The following is a 26,763-nucleotide window of genomic DNA, read 5'->3' as shown; positions in this document are numbered from 1 at the left end:
AGTAGCGTGGAGGACATTGGGGGGAGGGGGGGGATGGGGGAGGAAAGAGTGGGGGAAATGACATATTGAGACTAAACTCATTGAGGAAATGCCTCAACAGACGATTGGGTGAGTAATGTGATTCAAGGAGAGATTTAAGGAATGAGATCAGGGAGGGCTAAGGAGCAGACAGTTGTTAGGTTGATTTATAGATGATGTAAGAGGTGGGACAACTGTATGCTGATATCAGAAATTAACATTAACGGCTGTGTCGGCTCGGATAAAAACATCGAAGCCTTTCACGCAGAAACGCGGCATGGAATCATTTTTGGGATGATGGAATTCTTATGACTGCTTGAAATTAAATTAACTGAGACAAAACCCATAGAAAAGGTCAAACAAAACACTGCATAACCCAATTCAAACGTTTCTGGTTTATTTGGAAAAAAAAACAGTCTTCAAAAAGAAGGACCTGTGTGGTATGTTAGCGCAGACTTGGCTTCATTTATATGCATGAGTCTATTCAGTAGTCATACAGTTCTGTGAGTGTTACAGTGAAAAGGATGCTGGCTTAACTACATACACTCCAGCTAGCATTTCTACTCCTGCCAGATTATTTCTTTCATGGCTTGCAGTTTCACAGGCCTCCTCCTGTCTACTTTTGTGTGAGGTCATTGACATGCAGCATCAGGCTTGATGGCAAGCACACACAGACACAATGACTGACACCAGGGCCGTGGACTGGGCCATATCCTCAGTAAAAACTGGGAGGCTTGGCACAGAGCACTGTGCTGCTACCCTCCATCTCCTTTCACCACGCTTGATAAAAGGACATGAGCGAGGCCCATCACCCGAGGTCTTTAGAGAACCCCCTTCTATTCACTGGTGTTATTCTGCCTCAATCGCCTCCTCCACCACCCGTTCCCATCCTAAAACCATCCCAGGAAAATAAAGCAGCTGAGAGAAGAGCACAGGGGGGGATTTGGGGGAAGAATTCCAGCACGCAAAAGCTCCCTGTATGACAGCATGTATGAAGCTGCCCCTAACTAGCATTTTCAATAGATCCTGGACTCAATACAAATCTTAACTGAGGCCTGTATAGAATATTAAGTGACCACCAGAGGAAGATCGGTGCAAAATTCACAGCAATTGGGATGTACCATCCCGTAACACCTGACCTTTGCTTTTGTTCAGAAACAACATAAGAGAAAGCATTCCAACTGGGGCTGAGGCTAAAAGCCATGGAAAAGTCTTCAAACCTTCAGTATATTATTCTCTATGTACAAGACGTCCATAATCTTATCCATCAGAGGACCATCCAAAAATGCCACCTGAAAAGAGCTGATACCCATTTTCAGAGCTCAGAATGACCTGAGGTTTGGATCACCAAACAAATTCATCTTATAGTCTGGTTCTTTTGGGTTTTTTTGGTCTCTCTAAACTAATATGGCTGATCTTGGATAAACAGCATCCCAAAACTAGTTATCAACAAGCTTGGGGGTTTCCAGTCAGGCTATGAGCACATTCACATGACGAAGATGGAGTTCTTGATTACAAACTAATCACAAGCGACATCAACAAATCAAGAGTGGAGTATTCAATATGAGATTGGAGGAAACTGCTGATATCTGTGGAGACATTAAGTTAAGAAAGTCATATTCAGCAAGGCAAACGATGAAATCAAACAACTAGAATAGAAAAAGAACTCATAGAAATTGTTGAAATTGGAAGAGGAATAGAGATTAAAGGCCTACGCAGAGTACCAGAGGAAGGACAAAGTCCTGTGACACCTCTAAGGACATGTTCAGACTGAAAATAAAACTGTTAAAAAAATGCAATGGGCTGCGTTGATGCGGGCATGTTGCTACAGGTACAAGTGAGAAGACGAATGATCCGGAAAGGCTTCTTGTATCCATGAGTTTGAGTATCAGACACCAAAACACAGCGCAGCAGTTTAAAACACTGAAACTAAAATAACGAAACAGGTTTTCACAACTCAGGAAAGTTATCACAGATGGGAGCAATCAATTTTATCCTCAGCATTGACAATTGCAAGGTAAAAGTTCAGCCAAGCTCAATATTTTTACTGGACGATCCTGCATTTTTGTCTTGTTGTCTTGGTCTTGTTGTTGGTCTGAACGCCTAAGGACAGACTTTAACTTTTTCCCATAGATAGCTTTTCCCACTCTTGACTAAAACCAGCTGAGAGGCAAAGGAGCAAATATTCCCTTGGGAGCAATCTCTGCCAAGAGAGTTGTGTGATAATAAATCTAGTACTTATCTGATAGACGAGCATTACCTAGCCCTTAAAATACAATTTACAAATCAGTCAAATTAATTATTAAACTGCACAGATCCACACCTACAGGAAAAACTAGGAAATTGGTTGAGGCAGGGAGAGATTGTGAGCTGAAACACTTGCATCCTGGAGTCAAAAGTAGAGCTGACAGAGGTTTACAGTCAGTTAGTCACGGTGACTTTCATTACTGTGGCTACTTTTCTTCACGTGCGCCAATACTGTCTCTTTGGTAACAGTGAAGAGAAATATCAACTCCCTCCCCCACATCTCAGTTAGATTTCATCAGACAGGAACTCGTTCTAAGAAGATACAAAGGTCACACTGCATTCGTCCCAGACTGCCAAGTCACAACTCTCTTTCTTTAATCATTATCTGTGAGGGTTGAGCATGGGTCAGAATGATTAAGGCTGGATGATATGACCTAAAATCTACACCAGAATAAAGCTTCACATTCACCCTGGGAATAATAAATGTAACAATGACTTTTCTTAAATACATCAGTGCAAGATATTTCCTTTCTCATGTTGCTAGGGTTGGGATTATGATAATATAGTAACTAGGATGAGTGAATTTAGGCTGACAAATAAAATCAGTACAGCTTTCTAAGGCACACCTAAGATAAACTTCTCTATAATGAATCTGTCCACAGTGTGAGAATTGAAACCTGGTTCAAATCTGCAGCCTTCACCAGGCAGAGAGATGTTGTCGAACAGAGTTACGACCTCTCCAGTAGTAAAGGTTCATGTCCTCTCCTGTGTGCTACGCTGTCTTCACCTGCATAATTATTGTCTTCTGCTGTAAAATATGAAGACGTTTTTGTGAAACCCCAGAGCACTCATGCAATGGAATTTGTATCTGTAGCAGAACACCTGTGCATGTGGACAATATTTTTTACAGGTTTCAGTAAATTTTAAGTTACAGAGAAAGTAGTTTCTTCTCACATCTTCACAACTCAGTTACACTTCCTGAAATCCCTCACCGCACCCTCTCAGATCCTTAACCGCATCTTGCATTTTGTAGAATTACATTTCTGTCACGTTTGCTGCAGTAAAAATGGGGAAACATATACTTTTAACCTGCACGTGAACGGATGCAGTGAGAGTAGTGATCCTGGAGAATTCATTCTCGCAAAACAAAAATATATTTTTCAAGTGTCTCAATCAAGCTTGTTGCAAAAATACAGTCATAGAAGGGAGGCTAGATAATGTTATCCAATTATAATGTCATATGCAAACTTAATTATAGACATATAACAGTAAAATAATTCACAAATGGAGTCATGGAAGTGTATGTTTTTCTAGGACAATAATATAACCTGAACAGCCTGAAACTTACAGGTCAAAACTGAAAACTGCATGCGGCTGACGATCTGCTGCTTTCAGAAGATCATTGAGCCAAATATATTCATGGAAAATGTAATTTATTCTAAACCAGGCATCTTGAAGATGACAAAAATCACTAAATCCTCTCTGCTGCTGAGTATACATTAGAAGAGATCTTGAAGCCCTGTTAAAGCACTAAAACGTCGTAGGTGAAGACAACCAGGCTGCTAAAATACTCCACATTTCCCTGGATCAACAGGATGCGTAAAACATTTATGGTGTGAGATGAGCTGGACGGGGGAGTGTGGACATAGACTCACAGTGTCTCCAATCTTCAAGTCGGCACACTTCCTGAGGCCTGGCAGCGGTTGTCCATCCTGGCAGGTGGCGGTGAAGGAAAGGCTGATGTCCTCCGGGTGGTCCCACACTGTCAGCTCCACTTTAGAACGGATGTTCTGAGGAGAACACAGCCAGGAGGACATATAGTTTGTTGGTACAGAGGATAAAGGTTTTCAAATGAGATTACTTTTATTGCACAGTAAAAGAAATACCTTTCAGGCTTTGCTACGACAGCGCACCAGGGATTTCTAGCAATTATCATTGTGAACATACAGTAAACCCTCTTCATTGATGTCTCCCAGATAGAAATCTATATATTGAAACCACCTCAGTCTGTCTTTTCATGCATGCGACTCTGCTTACATGCATGAACAGAGTGGAAAAGAGCGAAACATGGGGAATGCACTGCCCTGGTTACACACATTTTTATAGTCAGTCTTACCAAAACCACAAGCACTGTGCATGGATGCAGGTCATACGTGTGTGAATGTGAAATACCATCGATGTCTGCGACGCCTGCTGCATCTGGCTCTGTGCAACATACTGTATGCAGACCCAATCTGCAGTCATTCATGCACATTTATTGTGACATAACTGTGTCAAGGATAAATCAGGATCGTATTCGGTGCACATGGATAAACATGCCCTCCCTCACTCACTCTCTCTCTCTCTCAAACACACTTACACTTATTTGACCCTGAACACAATCACAACAAGCAGCAGCTTTGTGCCACAATCAAACTTGGGGGAAAAATGAGTTGGTTATACAACGTAACCTCGCAGTATTTGGCAAAGCCTATCTAACTAACAACCCCAGCGTGGTGGATATAATGTGGCAGCTGGAATGTTAATAAGACCGTGAGTCAAAGCGCTTCATTCAAGCTCACTCCCACACGCTGAGCACGTCAAGTCTGCGTTTGACACAAGTTTCTGTCCCGAAGAATACACCGCCACGGGCCAAAACAAGATGCAGTTCCTCCTGACTGAGGCGAGGAAAAATCTGAACAACCACACAGGAAAACATTTAGGGAAAGGTTGACTACATGCGATCGAGTTCTTTGGTTTCAAAAAGCACAAAAAACAAAACAAGGCAGGCGATAAGATGAACATCAGGGATCAGTTTAGAGGCCAGACAGAGGGGGGGGCGGGCTACATACCAGAGAATAATGTGATTCATTCATTACCCAATACGTTAAACATTATTAGTTCATATGTGTCTATTAGTAACACTCATCTACATCTAACTTAAATTCCCACCACTGTTTTCTTTATTCCTAAATTGGCCTGCTTTAAGTCACCTATAATAAGTTCAAACTGCTGCAGAAAGACATCTTATAGCCATTTAAACCTCCATATAAGAGCTTTAATAAACTAAATTGAATTCTGTTGATATACAGTACCAGTCAAAAGTTTGGACACGCTTTCTCATTCAAGTGAACGGGAAGGTGTGTCCAAACTTTTGACTGGTTTTGTATAAGTTCTAACTAGACCAGAGATCTGAGCACTACTGGTGTGTTACATCATCATCATCATCACAAAACAAAGACCCAAAGTTCTTCAAAGCGCGGGATGATTAGCTGCTGCAGCATCAAGCCTGAAGTGAAAGGAGGGAAGAACTGGAGGACAGTGAACCTTCTACTGTTGGACTAAGTGAAGCTGCCGTCACTGTTTTTTGCGATTTATAACCAGTAACAGATTGTACATTAGTCATTCAAAGTGTATTACAGTAGCATCAATGCTACTTTGCAAAAATTCATTTCACTGGCTCCGACTCTCAAGGTTTAACTCAGGTAATGATATTATTTTTGCCTTCAGCGCAGCTCTCCCAATACAAGGCTACAATTAATGATTATTTTCATTACTGATTCATTTTTGCATTATTTTGTCAATGACTGATCAATCATTTGGTTTAACAAAATGTAATAAAATAGGAATAAACTCTCATCCCATTTTCTAAGGGTCGATGTCTTCAAATTGCTTGTTTAGTCCAAACCCAAATATATCTGATTTATTTTATTTATTTATTTATTTTAAAAAAAACATGGAATATTGTCTGTTGACTAATCAATTAATCGACTAAATTTTTATGCATTATCCTTAAAAGAAATAACTGTTGGAAAAAAATCTAAATGGCTACAAAGTCAGCTGTTAAAACCACATTCACGTTGCTCCACCGAAATGAGAAAACCAGCTTTTGTGCAACCAGCCGTGTCAGCTGGAGGCTCATTAACTGTCACAGTAGTGGGAAACACTTTAAAGAATTTCCCTCCATTTTCCTCCCCCTCTTCTTATCTTTCTTCTCAAAATCCATCTGTGTTGACTCTCTCACACACAAACTCATAAACAGGAAACTGACAGATATGCCGGCACAGATTTTCTTTACTCACATTGTAGGCATTGATGATCAGCTGAATGACATTCTTAGAGTCCTGGTCCAGGATTTCTACTGTAGTTCCAGGTATGAGTGCGGTAAAATTCTTTTGAAAGACATGAAATAAGAAGAGATAATATTTGTTGTTTCAGATTTACAGAAATGGGAAAAGTGTTTGATCTTTGAGCCACAAAGACAAAAAGGGCAAAATTAAAGTACCTTATAAATAACGTAAAGTCGTTTTGTCACTGCAAAGATGAGAAAGATATTATTTTCCGCCAGTTTCTCCCCCAGAAGTGCCAGAGAGGGATAGTCCTGTAAATAGAAAGAGAAAACATGGGGAGTTATGGGTAGTTATGTCCACATATGCCGTATATAGTCAGGAAGCTACGCCAACGGATGTGGTTGCTGTTCTGCCCTCAGTGTTGTATTTACATTGGTCTGTCTGCTGACCTTTTGACACCGGAGTTAAAGCTGGTGTGGATTCTTCTTTTAGGCAAGATCACATTTCAGTATCACAAATAAAGAAGTCCGCTAGAAGTCCAGATTGCAGTGAGAGATGTGGTTATTGTGACTGGACACAATTCAGTAAATACTGAGATTTCTGTTTTAGATGGACCAAGAAAAAATACTTCCAGTGATTTGTATCAACGGTCAAACTCCAAAACAGAAATGGGGAACAGTTTGACTGGATTCTATTTCTCCATCTCTTCCTGGGGTCAAAGTATTTAGGAATTATAGGGCAGAAGTCCAAGATAAATGTGTATTCAAGATAAATTCTCTCCTTTAACAAATATATTTCTATACTGTAGCTCTTGTATGATGACACTATCGATTAGTCTTTTGAAATAAGGAGGAAAATAAACCAGGAAGACATTAAATGGGAGCACGGTGCCATTCATATGATATTAATCCATTTTTATTGCATTAGTCCTCTGGCTTCTTCAGACCTTGTATAAACTAATCATGTGTCAAAGACATTCTTTGTGTGATTTACTGCATCTAATTAAAAAAAATCTACTGGCTCCTGATTGGCGTTATATCTCATATCAAAACTATTCTTTGGTATCTTAAGTGTCAGTTGGAAGAGTTTGGTTGATATGTAGGTGAGGTATGTACTCTTGAGCTGTGTATTTACAAGTCAACGGTTTCTGTGGTTTTACTAGGCAGCCTCCAGGTGTTGAAGTGTGTATTGGTTCCTCCCTCTACAATTACTACCAAACACTGATGCTATTAATAAGCATTTGTTGTTACTCAAGTTGCCTGGTTGAACAAGAATTCGAAAAATGCCTCGTTTTACAGTACGTAGAGGTGTAGTCAGCGATTCTAATCCAATACGCAGCTATTATCTCCTCATTGTCCGCTAGCTGTCCGTTCTGTGTGCGCCCGCTGAAAAAAGTCCGATATTCATACACAGCACAGGTTCTGTAAACGGGAAACAAACAAAGTGGTTCGGTCCGCGCCACACAACACTTATTGCGGCCAATCGGCAGGGAGCGTTTGCCCTGTAGCTGACATGAAAACTGTTTTGGTTCTGTTATATTTCTGCTGCCGGTCAGCTCAGTGAAGGCGGTTTGTCCGGCAGCTGGCCTCTCAGCTCCCCCAGAAGCTGCAGCTGACAGACGGCTGCTTCTGTGGACAGAGATGCTGAACGAAGGTCGAGTGAGAAGTGGAGAAGCTGCAGAAAGGCGGAGCGCGTGGATGGACATGAGACAACATTTTTCTCCGCTCGTGATAATGTGTGGGAGGAATAGAAGGGTCTCTCCAGCTGACGCATCGCTCTGGATTCTGCCATATTTGTTTTATGGTCAGCTAGCCCAGATGTTAAGTGTCGTTGCCTTGGCAATGCACGTCAATAAATTTGGGGGGCTGAGGTATTTGTTTGTTAGTTTAGTTCAAATGTCAACAATCTTGCTCCAGAATCACTGACTCCACCTTTAAGCTGAACTATACAAGTCTTTCTTTGGAATAAAAACTAGAAAAGTCCCTAAATTCCAGCTTTTAAGTTTCTTGGGGAAGCTCCTCTTACCATCTTAGTTGAAGCGCTGTACTCGTTCTTATTGAGGTGGCACTGTCCATCATGAGGTTGGACGAGGCCTCCCAGCCTGCCGTCCAGAGCAAGGTGTGGCACGTCGTCTGTGGCAAACACCAACAGATGGTAGGCCTCCTTCCTCCAGCCTATCTCCTCCTGTTTACAAGGCATAGTAGGTTATGACACACAGGAGATGTTTTTTGGGATCCTTCTCACAACTTTATTACTATTACTTCGGTTTGGTTGGTAGGATTACACTAAAGGATGTTCTGGAAATGTGATTAGAGCAAATATGGTGGGAGGCATTCCTAGAATAGATGATAGAAACAATATATCTGCACATGTGTAAATCTATTTTTATTTCACTAAAAGCAAATTCTGGACACTTTACCATTTACCATTCTACACAAGCATGGGAACCACTGATCCAAACACACACAAAAACAGTGAAAGTGTAACAACAGCCAGAGCTTTCTGCAGCAGGCCCAGGCATTATCAATAGGAAACAACAGGCAGCGGCAGAATGAGCGTTTTACAGAGTGCTGACTAATGCCTGACACTAAAGAAACATAACATTACAACCAGTGAGGAGTAGGTTATTAAAATTCCATTGTCCATTATTTAACCTGTACAGTATACAAAAGGGCTGTGAGAGACGTCCCTATCAGAGGCTTCTATGACTGTTTGAGGCGGAACTATAGCGACTATTCAGCTAAGAAGGAAACATGTCTGAGAAGGCTGGACTGTTGGACTGTTGGACTGTGTACCCTTGGTTTGACGTCTACTGACGACTATTTCCTGTTGTTGAGGTTATACTGTACAAAGGAAGCAATTACGTTGCAAGGAGACCGACTGTGTTCAACTCATAGAGAAGGCAAAAATATTAAAAAGTAATTTCAACAAAGAACTGAAGTACAAACCATATCCAGCAGGATTCTCACTTTGTCATGATGATAAATCATAACAGTCTGCTTCAAGCACTCCCCTCCACACGAGCATGGTTATGCTAATAATTAACTCATCTTCTGCTTTATCTCCTAATAAAGCAACTAACTGAAGTCATATTCATGTTGAAACCCTTCATATATAATGGCTAACCTGACTTACAGTATAAAATTAGAATAGCCCAGATCAATCAGGCTTTCGGACAGCACCAGCCCATCCTCCTAGTAACTAGTGTGTGTTTGAAATAGTGCAGCTCGAGTAAATTACAAGGCATGAGCTACTTGGAGGGAGTCATTCTCTTCCTGTTGAAAACAATTAAATTGGCGGAGGAAAACAGGGATATGACTGGGCCTGCGAGTGACTCGTCCTCATGTTTAACCAGCTGCACCAGACTGCACTTCCTGTCTATCCCCCCTGGTGCTTTTAATTAACAGGCAAATAGGCCAGTTGCTTGTCAAGGGGGGAATCTCAGTAGTTTCACAGGAGCTTTTCCCTCCAACTGAACTAAATGTGTGCTGTCACTGACTGCAGTCGGGGGTCATCTAAAGGAAGCATTGGAAGAGGGCGTTGACTAAGACAACTCAATAGTGAATGAATAAAAAAAGATTAAAAAACACTTGTCACCTTACAAACAGCAGCCTGCAGGATGGCGTCAAATCCGCCCTCTGGCGCATCCCGGTTGCGAGACACCATCTGCTTCTGCACCTCCTCATTGAAACGGTCCACTTTGTCGGTCAGCGAGAGGATGTGGCGGAAACCGAAGGAGGGAACACAGTTGGGGAACAGTTTGTATCTGTGAAGGGTGACAGATAGGAAGAGATCCAGACATTTCCTCGGAAAGTCACATCAGGACAATATTGAAAGGAGCAAAAGGCCTTGTATACGCAAAATGATAAAAGTTGACCAGATTTGTATGAGGTTAATGAAACATTTGCATCAGTCCTAGCAGGATTATTTTAACGGGTCACTGACTGTACATTTTGCTTTGACAGCAGCTTAAAACGCAAAATCCATTTTTAAAGATCCAGTTGCTCTAAATGTAGGCCGTTCTCTCATTTTGTATTAATGGAGTGAGCAATGGCAAAAGTGGGCTGGGGCTGCTTAGGGGTCAAAATGTCGTCATCTATCCCTTTAACATTTTCCTGCCGTGCTCCAGTGTGTGTGACTAACACACACACACACACATGCATGCACACAACACAGGCCGTAACCTAGATGAGAAGTGATGCGCGATGGCGGACAGCGAGTTAGTGCAGTGCGGTCTCACCTCCGGGGCAAACATCGTGTGCCACAGCTTTTTACCATCTATCTGTTCTGCTCCCTTTCAGTTTGCCCGCATCAGCAGGGCTGAGGAGTGTGGGAGGAGAGGGGCCATTTTGAACTCTGCTTTATCAAATATGAAAAATCTCCAATTGCAGAATATCTGACTATATATAATTCATGAATGTGCAGAAATAGAATGTGTGGGCTTAGAGTAAAACATTATTTCAGGATTTCCCTTTCATTTGCTTTGACACATTTACATCAAGAGAGAAGAGTTGTTAAGGTTCATCTCACATACAGTCTTGTACAGTTTGTTTAGTTGAGCTACATTTAAATTGGGCTGGTATACCAATAATACCAATCTATCCATTTAGAATTTGAATCCAAAAGTCATCAAGGCACAATCCCATTTAAACCGTGCTGTAAATCCTGCTGCCACTACCCACCCATTGCACGGATTCTCCTGATACTTGGGTGATGTGTAGGAGAAGGGGGAGATGTTTTTGTCCACAAAGGAACCGAAGCCCAGCCTGAAGTTGCTGGTGAGCTTGCCCATCTCCAGAGCCAGCTTGGTGCCAAGGTTACGGATGGTGTCCAGATCGTCTTTCATGGAAAGGGAGAGGTCCATCAGGTAGTAGAGATCCACTGGGTAGTCCTCCACCGGCCGCACTTGCAGCTCAAACCATGTTTGGTCCCCTGGGTGGCCGGTGGAAAGAATCTGTTAGCTCACTCAACCATCATTTTTAAGCATGTGAGCTGTTTATCCCAGACTCTCTATGTTTAGACTATTGGAACTACTGCATACCTGGTCGCAGGCTGAGAGAGACCTTCTGAGGCATAATCTGGACGACATCATACTGGGTCGACCCTGATCCTTTAGAACTCAGCGGCCTGTTCAGCAGGACAGAGAAGCTGCTGGTGGGGTATTCGATGAACCTCCCCTCGCAGCCCCTCTTCTGCAGGTTTTGACTAAAATCGCAGCGTGATGTCAGAGTCCGTCCCCTCAAAAAATTCTGAAGTAAGAGAGCCACAAAACTTGCATCACTGATTGTTGTAACTCATAAAGAAACAGCAACGGTAAAATGTAATGATACATGTGGACCACAATAAATCATGTCACCACTGTGGAAAAGAAATATGTACGCACACTCATGCATGCACCCCTTCTCTGACTCCGTGCAACACCGTGCCTGCAACTGTGTATCATTCCTAATAATAATGTGACAGATAAGCTGTACCTCTTGTGCGCACCAGGCGCAACTGGGGTGAATTAGGAGGCATTCTTCACAGGATGTAGCGCTGCCACTCATACATATGTTGAGACCTGAGAAAAAAAAAAAATCATACAGTGTGACATTTACAATGCTGAAACTGAAATGGAAGAACAATCACTACTGTATTTCTGTTTATTATTATTTCAGTTTTATTGACAATGGATCCGAGAGATGCTGATTCACCTCTGTGGTCATGTTAGTAAGTGTTGTTGTATTGGACTGCATTATATTGATTTAGACACGATCTTCCAATATGAATACAGTTCAATAAAAACATCACCACATAACACAGCTTGACAAAAATGACCATTGCTCTTATACAGTGCCAAAAATAATTTAAAATGATAATATTCACAAAGATAACATGCATTCACAGCTGTTTCTATTTTTCTGGTAACCCGATGCGTTTGTGACACTATAGTGATTTTTTTTCTAACTAATAGCATTTGATCACTTTCATATTCCCTTGATATTAAGACCTGTGGAGAGCTGTAAAGCCTATGTGTGCAGGACATTTTAAAACTGTATTATACAGTACAAATTCTTTATTTTTAAAATGTAGCATTTGCATGTCAGTAAAAGTGTTTCATGGATAAAATTATACATAGATCTACATCTCATAGCCAGGTCTCCTTCACTGTAAACTGTCAATAAACAAACAATCAAACGTCTTGTTTTTCTCGCCTCCATGTAGCACCAGTTGACAGTGGCTGTGAACATGTGTGTATGTAACACAGGCTTAGTGTGTGATGTCGTTGCAAAAACAGGCTGACAGCAGATATTCGTGATATTTTTTTTTTTTCCAAAGCAGGCATCATGGCTTTGTCCTACCTCTGGCAGTGTGCAGAAATGTTTCCAGAAGCATGCAGCACACAGCCGCTCGCCACATCCACGTCCCCGGGCTCCACATGGTGTCACTCGGCGTGTTTATCGACGCTATGTGAAAAGATTTCTCTATTTTTAGTTGACACAGATCCTCTCACTTTACCATCAGACCTCTGGATTTAGTCCAGATGATCAGAGCAAACCACAACAGTACAGTGTGCTCAAACCATCTCAGCTCCACTGAAGCGTTTGTTTTCTGCTCTTGATGAAGGCTCCGTGTGAAATCAGGGACAGTCTTCCATTGTTTTACGCTTTGCAGAAAGCGAGCGTTCCTCAGCGTCCTGTTGATCTGCTTGTTGAACTCAAGACGGATGAGTTTCTGTGTTTGGACGCCTCTGCAGCCTTCCACGTCCTGACTACTTCACCCATAGCTGCCAGCAACTCCAAGACTTCTCCGTCGATTTCATGTTCCGGTCCGATACGGTCAAAGTCTGTGCAAAGATGACGTGGAAGAGAAAACAATGAAGGTCATTAGATCAAATAAATACACACAGTTCAAGCTCTGGTTGTCTTTTTCAGATTTGAGTGTTGCTTGTTCGGTGTCCGGTTTGAGTCCCAGCTGGAATCTCCGCCCATTCCCAACTAGGGATTACATTAACCCCTTCACTGCTTTGCTGAACAGTCGGCACCATATTGTGGTTAACACCCGCACAACCTGCACCCAGTTGTTGCGGACACCTAGTGGTGGCCCTCATGGACTGGTTCAGGAACTATCAGGCCATCGACAGCAAAATCATTAGCAGCTCACTTTCCCTGTTTGTTGATACAGTCTGGCACTCTAAATCAACAAGCATCGTAATGCAGTAAGATGATATTTTGTACAGTCTTATAGAAGTTATTTACCACTGAACCCCTAAACTGAAAATTCAACATTTTAAGTTTCATAGCTCTCTTCTCCTCCTGATGGCCGGCGTGTCTACAGTAACATACCAGTTTAGCTTTTTCAATCCAGTTAGGACTATGTGTCACAGACAGCTGTTGGCTCAGACACTGTGAGAGAGGCGAACATAGAGCTGAGGATAAAACCTTTTCATTTATATCCTTTTTATTTAGAGAGGACATAAAATACAAACAAAGCTGCTGCATTTACAACTGTATGCAGACACTAACACCACTTTAGATATCTAGATATAAACTAATTTAACTGCAGAATCACTGGCAGAGGAGGGACTGAAACTTGAAATGTATCAACTTTGCAAGACACAAAAAAACCCCTTCACCAAATAACAAAAACAATCTGATGCTACCTGGAGTGAACACAAACATTATGGGGAACTGTAACAAAGTTTTTTGAACAGCTTTTTTAAGAGCATCTTGACTTTCTTGGCAAAAGGCCAAAACAATTCTACCTCAGCTGAGGTTTACATTCACTTCCTTTTAGATTAATTGCTTCTCCTCTGTGTTTGGAATATATCAGTTGTAAAGAAAAACTTCAGCTGTTCTAACACATAACTTCCACCACCCACTAAAAAACAACAAAAACTCAAGCGTAAAGCACTGCTTCCTCATAACTGTTTGGCACTCGCTGGCCTGGTCAGAAGGTCGGACGTCATCTCCCTGATGGTCCTGAGGGGCAGGCCGCAGAGGATGCCCTGGTGCTTGGTCCTCAGTTCTATCAGAGCATCCACAATCCTCTGCCTCCCAATGTCTGGGTGGCGCTGTGTCAGCTGTGCCATCAGGGTATCGAAGCTGCCCATGGTGCCGTAGTGTTGGGGCACACAGGTTCCCTTTGCTGTGGGGGAGATGCAGACCACCTTCCTGTTCTTTAAACTGGAGCTAAGCGGAGGCTGAGTTATCAACTGGAGAGAAGACAGAACAGATTTTTCTTGACAAAAGAGCAGGAAGTTAAATCAATCCCATAGCATAAAAACTTGTACAGTTATTTACATTTTCAGGATTATGTAAAATGAATTAACTAATCTTCAAGGCAACTATATTTTATTTTAGCAACTTACAATTATTTTCATTATCAATTTATAAGCCCATTATTTTCTCAGAGAATCGTTTTGTTCATAGAATGTTGATGAAAAACAGACAAAGGTAATGTCTTCTTTGTTTAGTCTGACCAAGTCCAAAACCCACAGACATTCAAATTACTATCATATGACTAAGAAAATTAGCTAATAATGGTTGAAAAAAATATTACTACAATAGTCCTGATGCAAGATGCCAGAATTTTTACTTCATCTCCTCTTCCTGATCATTTCCACCAACGCTCTTCAGTTTCTATATGGAGAGGACAACATTAAGGATCTATACTCCTCATATTCTCACCTGTCTGTCAGTGCTGCTGGAGTCAGTCTTGGAGGTTTGTGGTTTGGTGGGGTCCTGTAAGGACTCAGGCTCACTGATGGAGGCTGAGGCCTGGCCCTGACTCCCTGCTGTGACCCTGTTGATGTGCTCCACACGTAAAGTATGGCCCTGCATGCTACAGCCATTCAGATCTGTCACCGCACCCTCTGCAGACTGATGGCCACTTACCATCACTATGGCAACTCTAGAGAAAGCAGCCAGTGAGACAGACAGTTGTTACACATAAATTTGACGATTTGGAAAGAGAATCGCTGTTGTGACATTTATTCTTGCAAATACGACAGCTGGATGAGGAGAATGACATAGATCACTGGACTTCACAGGAAATAAAACCTCACACATAGTCGAAACCGCAGCATATTATATATAAACACTGCTTAATGTAATAACTCATGAATCTAGAAGAAACAATAATGAAGGACAATCTGGTGATTTAATAAGTAATGTGTGTTACATTAGATGTTTTCACATAGCAGAGCAGAGGCTCACCTCAAATCATTCTTTAAAGTAGAGATGCTGACTTCAGAAGCATGGTATTTCTCAAACCACAGCATCACATCACTCTGGCAAAAACAAAGTTTTATTTAAAGCCTGCACTGCCCTCTGCTGGCTACAATACATAAAGGTTAGACAATCAACATTACAAAGGGAGAATTTTTATTTCCAATATCCCACATATATCAATATTTAACTAGATATGACTTCTTTGAGATGGTATTGTTGTTTTTTAGCCCTCAGAAGCAGAAATGTGTAGACTCACCTCAGTCACATTACTGGGCAGGTTGGAAACACACAGTATCGAGCTCTTGATCTCCTCACTGGCTGATTCTGTGCTTACAACAACAGATTCACCAGGAGAGGATTTAACCTAATATAAATTCAAAGTGAGCACGTTTGCACCTGTAAGGCTTTAGCTACATCCACTGACTGCGTACCATCTCTCTTATCTTTTAACTCCTCTGAAATCTCAGCAGCTTCTGCAGGCTCCAGGTCTTCCTCTGCATCGTACCATGCCTCGCTCATGTTCAGCTCTTCACATGCACCTGCAGCCCACAAAGAAAGGCACACAGCTGACTCAAACAACCACTTCCAGAGTAATAACTGAAAAAAAAACTTGAAAGATGCTTTTGCTTACTTGTCTGCTTTTCTTCTGTCTTGTGTGCACTATAAGTCGCACCCCTTTCTTGGGGGACTAGAGTGACAGCTCTCCTGGATTTGCAGCTGTCCTTTATGAGCTGGTTAGCTGAGTTTTGCTTCTGCTGACCATCCTGCAGAGAAATCAACCGAACACTGGCACTGTTCAATCTAAAATCCAAACTGGGTTCAATTAGCAGCAATAAAGCAACAACAAGCAGCTTAAGGATTTAGTTTTAACAGAGCTCTTGACACCTCGGTCTGTCAGCACACCTGGCAGCCATTGTTGTTTTCACCATCAGAATATCCAGTTCCTTCACTTGGTGTTTTATGTTTCCATGTCTGCTGAGAGTTCCTTCACACAAGATAAGATAATGTTACAGCATCCAGCAGGTCAAAGGCCAAGTCTGCTAAACCACTGAAAAGGAATAACATTTGACATTCATGCATGTGCCTACATACCAAGATGGAGCATTTCCCAGCACATCACCAATGATCTAAACAGGGACAACAGAATTAGACAATTATTAAATCTGTGGTTAAAATATTTGATATCACTACCAGTTTTAAATATGTGGAGATTACTGGGTTAGTAGAGTCTTACCTGGGCAGGGATGTAACTTGCTCCTTTGATTATCTTCTCAGAGTCAACAGAAAGAGGCTTAAGCTGCTCCAGAGGAACCCCTGCCAGGATCTTATCCCTCATCTGATTATAATCACATTCCAGATTTTGCAGAACAGTCACAATATTTGCAGGAGGGTCCTTTGGCCTACAGTGAGAGTAGAATGATACAAGTACATACTAGTCACCAAGTTTATATTACAAAAATCCATCTAGATAAATCTATTAAATTAGAGTTTGACAACCATTAACTGTCTTGGTGGAAGAGCAACTTCTATACTGAAAGGAAAACACATGTCAAATCTGACCAATATAGATTCATGTCTCCATGCATTGGGGGAAGTTGTCCTCCCTCAGCAGAGGTATAGAAGAGTCTCCAGCAGTGCTGTCTACACATGCTGTACTGCAGGGCCAGGAGGTACAGCTCGGCTTGTTGAGCACGTTGGATACAGTCACATTCCTTTCTCAATTTGCAACCGTGACTGGATAAAAAAATAAATAAAAAATATTAGTTCTAAAACTGTTGAAGAAATTCTTTGGGAACAAATCTAATCTCTAATGTTTTGGTTTGATACATCACCTTTTAGTTTTCTCTTTTTGCTCTTTCGGTTTCTCTTGAGCCGTCTTGAGTTTGGTAAATTCCTGAAATGTTATAACAGTCGCGTAATGTTTTGCTAGAAGCAACTCATAACATCAGTTCTCTGGTTTCAACCTTACCTCAGCAAGATAGTCCAGATCAGCCATGTGGACCTCAGTAATGACGTGCTTGTCAGCTGTTGCTGGATCCTCAGTTTGGGTGAAAGCTAACACACACTCAGTCAGCTCAGTGCCGACCATAACGTCACAGGTAGGAACACAGGGCATAGGGGAGGTGTTCGTCTCTGCAGTGCTCATCTTCATAAGAGACTGATCAGCCTTCAGGGTCTCGCTGCTGACTACAGGTGCTTCACTGTTAGCAGTGAGTGGACCTGAGTGAACGCCACTGGCAGGTGCATTCTGACCTTCTCTGGGCAGACAGGCGAGGATACTCTGATCTTCCTCCATGATGCTATGGAAGTTGTCACTCTGATCTTCAAAGCTTGAGCTAGCTTGATCATCATCCACAGTGTACTCACTACCATAGACCATGTAATTCTGACACCCTTTGTTTGAGCAGTTGTCCTCTACTGGTTGCACAGGAATCTCCCTAGTGGAGGAGATTCCCTTGAAGGCCAAAAGAGAGTCGTTCTTTTCTGGCTCCGCTGACTGGACAACGCTCTTGTCATAGTACTCTGTACCATCCATTCGGATACTATCCAAGCTGTAGTATTTAGAAGGAGACTCTTTCTCAATTGTTGACCATTCAGACCTGCAACATGACACAATGTTGCTCATATCAATATGAAATCATCTTACACAATGAGATCATCCATGTATATAAATAGACACCAGAGCTGTGAAATCAAGTGAAAACAAATGACATATCTTTTATAGTAGTATGTGATTTACCCTGGTTCATCTAGATATTAGTGGTAAACTAGTTTTCACAGGGATGAATTACAATGACAGTTTATGATTTCCAGACACAGTACCAGTCAAAAGTTTGGACACAACTTCCATTCACTTGAATGAAAAAGTGTGTTCAAACTTGTGACTGGTACTGTATGTATATGTAAAATGTAGATTAAAAAAAGAACGTAGGTGGGCATGGTTAAGCTTAAACTACAAGAAATAAATACATTACATGGTGTCAGGCATAATATGCATACTCACTGTAACTGACTGATTTCTGCACATGTGAAGTTAGGACTCTGGACTTGTGCCATTGAAATCTGGCTCCTGAGCTCAGGCTTTCCTCTCTGTCTGCATCTCTCCAGCTCCACGTCCAGAGAGAAGCTCGCCATGGCTGCTAGATCCTGGAAAAAGCCCTGTATTATTCTTCTATTTGCCAAAAAAGGTAATCATACAGTATATTTACAACATGAAAACAGTTAAGGACTATACTGATATTATACCTTTCGCTACTCAATGCATACACAGAAAAAAAAGCTTATACCCTCACTTTGTGTGTCTTCTGATGGCTCTCTGTGATGGGGCAGTTGGAGGCTGTTTGGAAGCCATCTTGCAGGTGGACTATCTGTTTCTTGGGGCAGATTTCCTCATGTGGCTGTTTTTGAGATCGACCCCTGCTGTTGCTGCAGCTGAGCAGGGCTAAATTCTCCCTCAATTTGTTGGGAATCATTTCCTCCAACTCTAGATTTCTATGGGGCATTTCTTGAGAAGAGGAGCAAACAAACAGAACTGAAGAAGTACAAAACCCAAAAGGTATTCAGTCAACTATCATAGAAGACAAAGAAAAGTAGAAAATATTCCCATTTGAGGAGCTAAAACTCCTGAAAATCTGCCATTTTTGCTTTAAAAAAAAAAAAAAAAAAAAAAAAAAAATCCACAATCAAAATTGTTTGTGATTAAATTTGTGTTGATAGACTAATTGATTAAACAACTAATAATTTCAACTCTAATCTGATTCATTCAGGTAGGGCAATGTCAAGATGTAATGATTTATCTGCTGCACTGAAGATGTACACTTGTCATATAAGAGACAGAATTTGAGTTTTTGGGCTGTTTTTATACTGATGACTCACAACAGGACATGTAGCCTGGCTACCGGTTCATGCATCAATACCAGTGTTTCCTCTAGGTTGACTGCTTTGGTCTGGCGGGTTGGGGGAGGTGGGGGTGAACAGCCACACATTTCTCTGTTCTCTATTTCTATGTTTAGTGTCCCATTGTTGCCAACTTTGGTGCTAAACGCCCTTCACTTTTCCAGCACTTGGCCAAACAGCAGATGTGAATTTTTGTGGTCTTGACAAGCTGCAGCGTTTATTAACTGACACACGGTAGCCTGTACTGTACATTTACTGCCATATTGACAGTTTACTGCCAACCTTTTCCTCTGCTCTGCTCACATTCACCGTCACTTTTCTGCCACTCGCTCTCTCATTCAACCACTCACTTGCTACGCACACACATTACGCACTGCCCTGTTCCTTAAAAAGGAGCTACACACAGAGGGTGACACACGGAACAGCGCTGCACAGAAGCTCCAAAATACTATTGATTTCTGCATGAATTGATATCTGGCGTTATTTTTGGCAATTAAAAAAAACAAACAAACAAAAAAAAACATTATATATATATATATAATCCCTTTACAGTCTGTTAGATGGTTTTGTCAAAACCAAACCAAACAAAGCAAAACATAAAACAAACAAACAAAATTTAAAAAAAACAATAAACGAACATCACTGGCAGTGCATGAGACTTGCATATTACCACATCTGCACTTTTTTGCTCCTGGTGTTCCAGATCTGAGAACAAAACAGAGTTTCAACAATGTATTACTGTAAAATGATGAAGCCTTGACTCATGTAATGTAGAGTAATCAATTCACTGCATTGAGACATACATGTGCCTGTTGGATGTGATGGTTGGCTGGGCAGGACTGTTAACTCCAGTGTTATCTGCATTGGTTGTAAATGAAAATTGTCATTTTTTTCTTATTGAACATCTGCTAATAAAAGGTTACAGCAGCTTAACAGACTTACACTTCACATAAACATGATGCCTAGACAGTTCCAGGGCAGGATGTCTTTGCAGAAACTGGTATAAACCTCCATCATCTATGAGAAAGCAAAGCAATCAAATTTAAAACTTGACTGAAATAAAACTCACACTTCTGAAAACACACAAACCAAACACTTATTTTCATTTCATTGCTCATTCCCCCTCTCTTCTTTCTACCATTGCACTCCTATTAAAACCCACATTAGCAGTGCTCAATATTATCAATATGATATTATGCAACTGACTGTTTTTGTTTTATTTTGTTCTGTTATTTATTGTCTTCTGGCTGTAAACTTGTCATCAGCAGTTCAGGTTTTCACAACCTTAACATGATTTGTCCAGTTACTATTTAACTCTTCCTTTTTTTGAGTTAATGTGTGTATAACCCACATTATGTTTACCGTTTTGCACAACAGAAACAGACCTTGTATGATCTTTCTGTCCTCTGGAGACAAACCAAGATACCAGCCCAGCAGCTTTTGGTCAGTTAATGCAAGGTAGTGATGATCTTCCACCAAATCAAACACAGACCTGTAAGATGAACAATAGAACAATAGCAAAAGAACAATAGCCCTATAGGTTAGCAAATCAATTTTGTTATTCAAAGATATTTGTGCAGAGAGAGTGAAGATATAGCTCCATACCTGTCCAGAAAGAACTTTCTGTTCTCTTCTGTTGATGAAGAAACCAGTCAGATGAATGAATGAAATACTGGCTAATGTTTTGTGTTATTAATTGTTATTAATAACAAGGATAGGTTCACAATTTTTCATGTAAAGCAATAGTCAGGTAGGTGCCCATATGAACACTGGAACAGATATTTCTTACATTAAACATTCCTGTCCATACTGAGATTTCCTTCCGCAATCCACAGTCCTCACGTTACCGTGCAAAAATATAGCTAGTTATCCCAAAATTAGGCTAATCTTAAATTAATGAGGATTCCGCTGATTTAAATAAAGTAAATGGGTATAATGTTAGTCTTTTTTTAAAAGTGTGAAATCCCCTCTTGTGTAAGCAGTCGTCTTGTTTAAGAGTGACAGTGTATTTGGGGACTTACTTGGACTTGGCTTTTCAATCACCGTATTGTAAAAACAGGGTATCACCCGCGAAGGCACCACCACGCCCGCATAGTCACCCGTAAAGTATGAGGGCCTGGAAACAGTCACCTCGTAGGGTAATGTGAGTGGACAGCAAGGCCACGCTGTCTGAAAAGCAGTCATGGGTTAAGTGTCCGAAAAAAGTCGTTTGAGATTTGAAATGAGCAGTCGTTGAAGTCGACAGAGTTAGCAACAAAGTATTACCCCACTGAGACTCAAAAATGAACGTTAACAGTTAACGTTAGCTATGCTACACAACGGTACGGTTAGCTAACGTTATGCATGAAAGATAGCGTCAAACAAAAAACTAACTAATGTTGAACGCTTGTTACCCGTAGTGTTATCATATACACTTAAATACACGTATTTACAAGAAAAGGCGAAAAAGAGAGCAAATATCTGCCTTCTGTTTCTTTCAGTTTCAATGAGTTTACCCCTTTAGACGTGGTGGTGAACTAACGTTAACTAGCAATCTGCATGATGCCTCGCAAATCTGCCAAGTTGTTTTATTAGTAACAACAGAACCTTATTTTAAGGGTCTGTTCACCCAAACTACAAAGAAAAAACAATTCTCACTTCTGTTGAGTGGTATCTAGCCATGCAGCAGGTAGACTTGGCTTAGTTTGCCAACGTTTGGGGATAGCCGCCTCAGAGATGTTTGCCTCTAATACGGTACCTGTTGCAATGGATGTGAATATTTGTAGGGCTCACACTTACGCTATTTAAACACATCTTCATAGAAACACTCCCTGTTAACCGGGGGTGTATTCATCAGCATCGCTAATGAAATCTGCGCTTAATTGAAAAAGTTCGGTTTGAATTAACGTCGATTTTCAATTAAGGTTCAAGCCGTTCAATTAACGCAATTTAGCAACTTAGAATAGGTTAGATGATTGTAGTAAAAACGCTGATTAGATGGTTGTAAAAGTCGAAGTATGGCTATTTTGCTGGATGGCAAAGTAGCAGAGTCTCTCAGACTGAATAGACTGTAATGACCAAACTGAATGGATGTTTTAAGTCAGTAATGAATGGTTGTCGCTAATGTGATGCCTATTATCACTGATCACTAACACAACGCACATGTAGAGATGATCAAGGTTTATGGTTTTATTTTAGTTGTTTTTGTCAGTTTGTCATATTAACTGCGTCACTCTTCTTTTCCTTCAGTTCTCTGGTTTCAGACACTGCAGCAGCGCCCCTGAACGCCCCCTATAGAGCGATCGGACAGCGACACCCAGACGCAGCTTGGTGCAACTACAGCTACAAAAACAAAACAGAGCCAAGTCACAGTTCATTTTGTTTTTATTTCACGCCTGCTTTGACAATATAAACGCAAATAACGCCAATAAAGCCCCTTTGAATTGAACATTGAATTGATAGAGAGGGAATACAGGATTGTGCACGAATGTCCCTGTTCCCAAAAGAAATTTATCAAAAACACAATTAGTGTTAATTGCCAGTTAATTTACATATATGTACAGTTGATTATATATATACATATACAGACGGATGACAAAGAAGAAGAGAATCAATGCCAAGGCTGAGGAACACCATTCTTTCAACAGATATTCCCTCATTTGGTGTTTTGGTGATGGTGGTGGAGAGCACTGTCTAACACGTCAGTTCAAAATCTCTCATAGGTGTTCAATTGGGTTGAGATCTGGTGACTGTGAAGGTCATAGCATATGATTCACATCATTTTCACACTCATCAAACCATTCAGTGACCCCTTGTGTCCTGTGAATTGGGGCATTGTCTTCCTGGAAGAGACCACTCCCATCAGGATAGAAATGTTTCATCATAGGATAAAGGTGATCACTCAGAACAACTTTGTATTGATTTGCAGTGACCCTTCCCTCTGAGGGGACAAGTGGACCCAAACCATGTCAGCAAACTGCCCCCCACAGCATAACAGAGCCACCAGATCCCCTCGCTGTAGGGGTCAAGCATTCAGACCTGTACCAGTTTTTCCTTCAATTTGTCACCCGTCTGTATAGATTTCTACACATACATCTCATTACCTTTAAAACATATAAAAATGTCTTTATCCTGAAACTGGATTGTTTGCCCAGTTTTCCTTCTTATATAATGCTGAACATCCACCCAAAGTATTCTGGTATACACACAGTGATAAAACGAATTGCAAGAATATTCAATATCTCTAATGTCTTTTTTGCTGGATATATCTGATGCAAAATTTTATCACCTCTATCTTTATTACTAAGACAAAATTTGTCCCCAACTAGCCACATTTTCTGCCAATTAATTTCTCCATAAAGCAAAGCCCAAAAGAATCTTCCTGAGTTACAGCTTGTATGTAATTCCTGATGTATTAATTCAAGCATTTATTCTCAGTAATGTGATCTTCCCCAAGGAATAAACACTATTAAATGGATCTATCAATGACGCCTCAATTACTGAACCTCTAAGAAGCTGCAGCACAGCCCTTGGCAAAGCATCAAAAACCACTGCATACTTACATCCATGAGATAGACCCTTCTCCCCAGAACAGTTGAATGTTGCAAAAAGATGCGAAAAATAGAGTGGTTATCTTCTAAGCAGTGGAACAAACCCTGCTGATGGAACTCTATGAAAAATATAAAGGAGTCATCACATACACATGAAGTTGTAATTGCTTTTTCAGTAGAAGGCTGCAGTTAGTATTGTGATATTTTTTTCCAAAGAAGTTAATCATGTAGACATATGGCAAACCAAGAATGAGGTAGATATTCAAAGAAACAAAGACTTTCAAAAAACACACATTAAAGTCACTCAGCACGACACGAATTTATGAAAGGAGTGGAGCGGAGTTACAGTGAGAGCAGCAGGCAAACATTTTTAATCCGAGAGACCATGCTGAGAGAGGCTGATCCATATTCCTCCTCATTACAAGCTTATTTACAAGACGAGATTATATGTGGCAACAAGATCAACTTACATTACTGTAAAAATAAGAAATAATGAAATATGTGGCTGCACAACTGAGATTATTGTTCTAAGTGAATTTTGCATTATTTGATCAGTCTATCAGTCTATCTGAAAGAAAAAACAATTCTCACTTCTGTTGAGTGGTATCTAGCCATGCAGCAGGTAGACTTGGCTTAGTTTGCCAACGTTTGGGGATAGCCGCCTCAGAGATGTTTGCCTCTAATACGGTACCTGTTGCAATGGATGTGAATATTTGTAGGGCTCACACTTACGCTATTTAAACACATCTTCATAGAAACACTCCCTGTTAACCGGGGGTGTATTCATCAGCATCGCTAATGAAATCTGCGCTTAATTGAAAAAGTTCGGTTTGAATTAACGTCGATTTTCAATTAAGGTTCAAGCCGTTCAATTAACGCAATTTAGCAACTTAGAATAGGTTAGATGATTGTAGTAAAAACGCTGATTAGATGGTTGTAAAAGTCGAAGTATGGCTATTTTGCTGGATGGCAAAGTAGCAGAGTCTCTCAGACTGAATAGACTGTAATGACCAAACTGAATGGATGTTTTAAGTCAGTAATGAATGGTTGTCGCTAATGTGATGCCTATTATCACTGATCACTAACACAACGCACATGTAGAGATGATCAAGGTTTATGGTTTTATTTTAGTTGTTTTTGTCAGTTTGTCATATTAACTGCGTCACTCTTCTTTTCCTTCAGTTCTCTGGTTTCAGACACTGCAGCAGCGCCCCTGAACGCCCCCTATAGAGCGATCGGACAGCGACACCCAGACGCAGCTTGGTGCAACTACAGCTACAAAAACAAAACAGAGCCAAGTCACAGTTCATTTTGTTTTTATTTCACGCCTGCTTTGACAATATAAACGCAAATAACGCCAATAAAGCCCCTTTGAATTGAACATTGAATTGATAGAGAGGGAATACAGGATTGTGCACGAATGTCCCTGTTCCCAAAAGAAATTTATCAAAAACACAATTAGTGTTAATTGCCAGTTAATTTACATATATGTACAGTTGATTATATATATACATATACAGACGGATGACAAAGAAGAAGAGAATCAATGCCAAGGCTGAGGAACACCATTCTTTCAACAGATATTCCCTCATTTGGTGTTTTGGTGATGGTGGTGGAGAGCACTGTCTAACACGTCAGTTCAAAATCTCTCATAGGTGTTCAATTGGGTTGAGATCTGGTGACTGTGAAGGTCATAGCATATGATTCACATCATTTTCACACTCATCAAACCATTCAGTGACCCCTTGTGTCCTGTGAATTGGGGCATTGTCTTCCTGGAAGAGACCACTCCCATCAGGATAGAAATGTTTCATCATAGGATAAAGGTGATCACTCAGAACAACTTTGTATTGATTTGCAGTGACCCTTCCCTCTGAGGGGACAAGTGGACCCAAACCATGTCAGCAAACTGCCCCCCACAGCATAACAGAGCCACCAGATCCCCTCGCTGTAGGGGTCAAGCATTCAGACCTGTACCAGTTTTTCCTTCAATTTGTCACCCGTCTGTATAGATTTCTACACATACATCTCATTACCTTTAAAACATATAAAAATGTCTTTATCCTGAAACTGGATTGTTTGCCCAGTTTTCCTTCTTATATAATGCTGAACATCCACCCAAAGTATTCTGGTATACACACAGTGATAAAACGAATTGCAAGAATATTCAATATCTCTAATGTCTTTTTTGCTGGATATATCTGATGCAAAATTTTATCACCTCTATCTTTATTACTAAGACAAAATTTGTCCCCAACTAGCCACATTTTCTGCCAATTAATTTCTCCATAAAGCAAAGCCCAAAAGAATCTTCCTGAGTTACAGCTTGTATGTAATTCCTGATGTATTAATTCAAGCATTTATTCTCAGTAATGTGATCTTCCCCAAGGAATAAACACTATTAAATGGATCTATCAATGACGCCTCAATTACTGAACCTCTAAGAAGCTGCAGCACAGCCCTTGGCAAAGCATCAAAAACCACTGCATACTTACATCCATGAGATAGACCCTTCTCCCCAGAACAGTTGAATGTTGCAAAAAGATGCGAAAAATAGAGTGGTTATCTTCTAAGCAGTGGAACAAACCCTGCTGATGGAACTCTATGAAAAATATAAAGGAGTCATCACATACACATGAAGTTGTAATTGCTTTTTCAGTAGAAGGCTGCAGTTAGTATTGTGATATTTTTTTCCAAAGAAGTTAATCATGTAGACATATGGCAAACCAAGAATGAGGTAGATATTCAAAGAAACAAAGACTTTCAAAAAACACACATTAAAGTCACTCAGCACGACACGAATTTATGAAA

General features: G+C 40.8%; 2 protein-coding genes across 5 annotated transcripts in view; both read right to left on the bottom strand.

The window, feature by feature from the left end:
- Nucleotides 1-13,644, bottom strand: part of itgb5 (integrin, beta 5) — a 42,098-nt gene extending 28,454 nt beyond the window's left edge. Inside the window, exons 1-9 of the mRNA XM_042425800.1 lie at nucleotides 12,656-13,644; nucleotides 11,789-11,874; nucleotides 11,356-11,563; nucleotides 10,997-11,246; nucleotides 9,912-10,080; nucleotides 8,340-8,498; nucleotides 6,530-6,625; nucleotides 6,327-6,416; nucleotides 3,921-4,055 (exon numbers count right to left, since the gene is read on the bottom strand). Of these exons, the coding sequence (XP_042281734.1) occupies nucleotides 3,921-4,055; nucleotides 6,327-6,416; nucleotides 6,530-6,625; nucleotides 8,340-8,498; nucleotides 9,912-10,080; nucleotides 10,997-11,246; nucleotides 11,356-11,563; nucleotides 11,789-11,874; nucleotides 12,656-12,734 (1,272 nt within the window). The 5' untranslated portion in view covers nucleotides 12,735-13,644. The remainder of the gene's footprint in view (nucleotides 1-3,920; nucleotides 4,056-6,326; nucleotides 6,417-6,529; nucleotides 6,626-8,339; nucleotides 8,499-9,911; nucleotides 10,081-10,996; nucleotides 11,247-11,355; nucleotides 11,564-11,788; nucleotides 11,875-12,655) is intronic.
- Nucleotides 13,645-13,736: 92 nt separating this feature from the next.
- On the bottom strand, nucleotides 13,737-24,925 carry rbm44 (RNA binding motif protein 44). Of its 4 annotated transcripts, none has more exons than XM_042425797.1 (21): nucleotides 24,544-24,925; nucleotides 21,445-21,592; nucleotides 21,029-21,056; nucleotides 20,809-20,915; nucleotides 20,366-20,440; nucleotides 20,227-20,281; nucleotides 20,094-20,128; nucleotides 18,814-19,031; nucleotides 18,531-18,673; nucleotides 17,496-18,126; nucleotides 17,359-17,420; nucleotides 17,087-17,260; nucleotides 16,761-16,926; nucleotides 16,619-16,653; nucleotides 16,430-16,511; nucleotides 16,158-16,290; nucleotides 15,958-16,065; nucleotides 15,783-15,850; nucleotides 15,512-15,585; nucleotides 14,984-15,206; nucleotides 13,737-14,508 (listed from the first exon to the last, which is right to left on the bottom strand). In XM_042425797.1, exons 1-21 carry the CDS (start codon nucleotides 24,565-24,567, stop codon nucleotides 14,215-14,217), a joined length of 2,883 nt encoding a protein of 960 aa, XP_042281731.1. In that variant the 5' UTR covers nucleotides 24,568-24,925; the 3' UTR covers nucleotides 13,737-14,214. The 4 variants fall into 4 exon arrangements, with proteins under 4 accessions (XP_042281731.1, XP_042281730.1, XP_042281732.1 ...); XM_042425796.1 differs by lacking the exon at nucleotides 24,544-24,925 and adding an exon at nucleotides 22,061-22,195; XM_042425798.1 differs by lacking the exon at nucleotides 24,544-24,925 and adding an exon at nucleotides 22,061-22,195 and having other exon boundaries at nucleotides 18,820-19,031.
- Between the last annotated feature and the right edge of the window lie 1,838 nt (nucleotides 24,926-26,763).

Source organism: Thunnus maccoyii, chromosome 11 (assembly GCF_910596095.1).
Source record: "Thunnus maccoyii chromosome 11, fThuMac1.1, whole genome shotgun sequence".
NCBI lineage: Eukaryota > Metazoa > Chordata > Actinopteri > Scombriformes > Scombridae > Thunnus > Thunnus maccoyii.
This window is presented reverse-complemented; position numbering and strand designations above follow the sequence as displayed.